Source organism: Silene latifolia, chromosome 3 (genome assembly GCF_048544455.1).
Source record: "Silene latifolia isolate original U9 population chromosome 3, ASM4854445v1, whole genome shotgun sequence".
In the NCBI taxonomy this organism is placed as follows: Eukaryota; Viridiplantae; Streptophyta; class Magnoliopsida; order Caryophyllales; family Caryophyllaceae; genus Silene; species Silene latifolia.
Genome location: NC_133528.1, coordinates 21,408,925 through 21,411,716, shown reverse-complemented (window position 1 = coordinate 21,411,716; position 2,792 = coordinate 21,408,925). Strand labels below are relative to the sequence as shown.

The 2,792-nt window shown below is 40.2% G+C and overlaps 1 protein-coding gene across 1 annotated transcript; it reads right to left on the bottom strand.

Moving 5' to 3' along the window:
• Positions 1-1,101: 1,101 nt before the first annotated feature.
• LOC141648812 (uncharacterized) lies at positions 1,102-2,168 on the bottom strand. The gene is made up of 2 exons (XM_074457527.1): positions 1,626-2,168; positions 1,102-1,524 (listed from the first exon to the last, which is right to left on the bottom strand). Exons 1-2 carry the CDS (start codon positions 2,166-2,168, stop codon positions 1,102-1,104), a joined length of 966 nt encoding a protein of 321 aa, XP_074313628.1.
• Positions 2,169-2,792: the final 624 nt, after the last annotated feature.

Sequence of the window (2,792 nt, the reverse complement as noted above, 5' to 3'; positions counted from 1 at the left end):
CCGGTGGTGCTGCCTAAGCCACATGATAAAATTCCACTTGGGCATATTATACCTGTTCCACACTACTTTATACCATGTAACCTTTTCAGCAGGCACCCGCAGTAGCCATTGATAGCCATCAACAATGGTGTAAGGGACATTAGTACCTCTCCATTTGCCATTAACATACCCTGCCTATATAGTGTTCTTCACTTCACAAATTTTTCGCCAAGCCCAAGAACTGTAACTCGTAGGTTCATACTGCCACCAGTTAGCCCCTTTGATATAAATGTTATTGACCCATTTTATCCATAAGTGGTCTTGCTTGCTAGCCAACCACCACACCAGTTTACCAATAGCTGCAACATTCCACAGTTTGCTATCAATAATCCCCAATCCTCCATATTCTTTACTTTGACACAGAACATTCCAAGCCACTAAGGGAGTCTTCGAATATTTATCCTCACCTTCCTAAAGAAAATTTCTACAAAGAGTCTGGATCCTATCCATAACCCAACAGGTAGCACAAAAATTTGTGCCCAGTGATTGTGGATAGTAGCCAAAACTGACTTAACTAGAACCAGCCTACCTGAGTAGGAAATCTTCCTGCTATTCCACCCCCTAATTCTATTGATCATTCTATCCACAAGAATATTACAATCAATCTTAGTTAAACGTTTGTGTGAAATCTTTACTCCCAAATACTTGAAAGGCAGTTCTCCCCTCTTGAATCCAGTTCCATGGAGCACTTTTTGTACAATGGCAGGACTCATCCCATTACAGTAAAAATCAGATTTATCAGAGTTGATATTCAGACCTGAGGCATTGTAAAATCTCTTGAAATCTTCCATCACAATAAAAACAGTTCTGACTTCCCCTTTGCAGAAAATTAGCAGGTCGTCTGCAAACATAAGTTGAGTGAGCTTCAAATTTTTGCATAAAGGATGGAACTGAAATCCTTGCATCTGACGGACTGTGTTGAGCAGTCTACTCAAATATTCCATGCAAAGTGTGAATAGAAGAGGAGACATGGGGTCCCCCCTGCCTGAGTCCCCTTTTACCATGAAAGAACCCATGAAGCTGACCATTGAGGGCAATGGAATAGGAAGTAGTAGTGACACATTACATAACTAAATCAATCAACTTAGGAGGGAAATTAAGAGCATTCATCATTTGTTCAACAAATATCCATTCAATGGAGTCGTAAGCTTTCCTAAGATCTACTTTCATTAGGCACCTTGGGGAGACACACTTTCTAGTATATAATCTAACCAAGTCCTGACTGATCAGGATATTGCCAAGGATGCTCCTCCCTTTTATAAATGCACACAGAGTTGGACTGATAATCTGACCAAGGACATCACTCAATCTCTCACACAAGAGCTTAGAGATGATCTTATATAGAGTGTTACAACAGGCAATTGGTCTGAACTCCTTGACTGATTTTGGGTTCTCAACTTTAGGAAGAAGGACAAGGGTGGTACAGTTTAATTGAGTAAGCAGCTTACTATGCTCAAAGGAATCCTTGACAACAGCATACACATCCTTTTTAATAATAGACCAGCTAGCCTTAAAAAAACAACTAGTGTAACCATCTGGGCCTGGGCTTTTATCATCAGGAATAGAAAATAGGACCTTCCCCTAACATCCTCCTCACTAGAAATCCTACACATCCTATCCCAATCAACACACTCAACCAGCTCCCCCTGGGTGACAATATGCTTATAAAAATCACTAGTCTGAGCATTTGAACCAAGCAGCTCCTGGTAATAGTCCACAAAGGCTTGTAAGATATCTACAGGGTTATTACATTGCACACCCCTGCTATTCTCAATATGCAAAACCTTATTGTGTAGGCGTCTTTTCCTGATAGCTTGATGGAACATTTCACAGTTAGAATCACCATCTTTTGCCCAATCACATTTAGCCTTCTGCTTCAGAAAATCCTCTCTAGCTCCTGTAAATAGCATATAAGACTCCCTCAATTGTTTTTCCTGATCCATTAAACTAACATTTGTAGTGTCATGCTGCAGCTGTACTTGACAGTCAGTGAGAAGTTTAAAGGCCACATCAGCATTTCTCTCAATGTCAGAGAATAACTCTTTGTTCAAACTTTTGAGAGCAGGTTTAAGCAACTTAAGCTTCCTGACTACCTGATACATGGCAGTACCAGCCACTGGTTTTCCCATCCTCGCTGCACCACATTTTTGAACTCATCTACTTTGGTCCACATATTGAAAAACTTGAAAGGTTTCTTAGTCACACTGTTAGTTCCACCACACGAGATAATGCAGGGACAGTGATCAAAAGAGCCCTCAGGTTGATAATGAGCAAACCAGTCAGTCCAATTACTCAGCCAATCCCCATTTACAAGGACTCTATCTATTCTACTAAATACTCTTGTTTTACTTGGCTGTTTGTTATTCCAAGTAAAAAAAGATCCAGTAGTATTCAGATCTTGTAAGTCACATAGAGCCACAGTATTTTGGAAAGGGAGCATCTCATCATCTTTCACAACTTTACCCAACCTCTCATTGGCATACATAACATTATTAAAATCCCCCAGTACAACCCAAGGACCAGACACACAAAGTCTAACTAGATTATTCCATAAGGAGGCCCTATCTTCAATTTTATTGAAAGCATAAACATAAGTAGATATAAACTAAGACCCAGTTACTCTCTCCTTAACCTTGATATGAATATATTGAGGATCTATTTCCAATACATCCACCTCAAGGGGGCTAGAGTTCCATAGGACCCAAATCCTGCCACCAGGATGACAGGCAGTATTAGTGACATACTTCCAACTA

Bases quoted from the DNA above. Each gene is read 5' to 3' on its own strand.
- LOC141648812 (XM_074457527.1), bottom strand. From the start codon at position 2,168: ATGGGAAAACCAGTGGCTGGTACTGCCATGTATCAGGTAGTCAGGAAG. The intron at 1,525-1,625 runs GTTAGGGGAAGG...ATTATTAAAAAG, and splicing joins GGATTTCTAGTGAGGAGGAT to GATGTGTATGCTGTTGTCAA.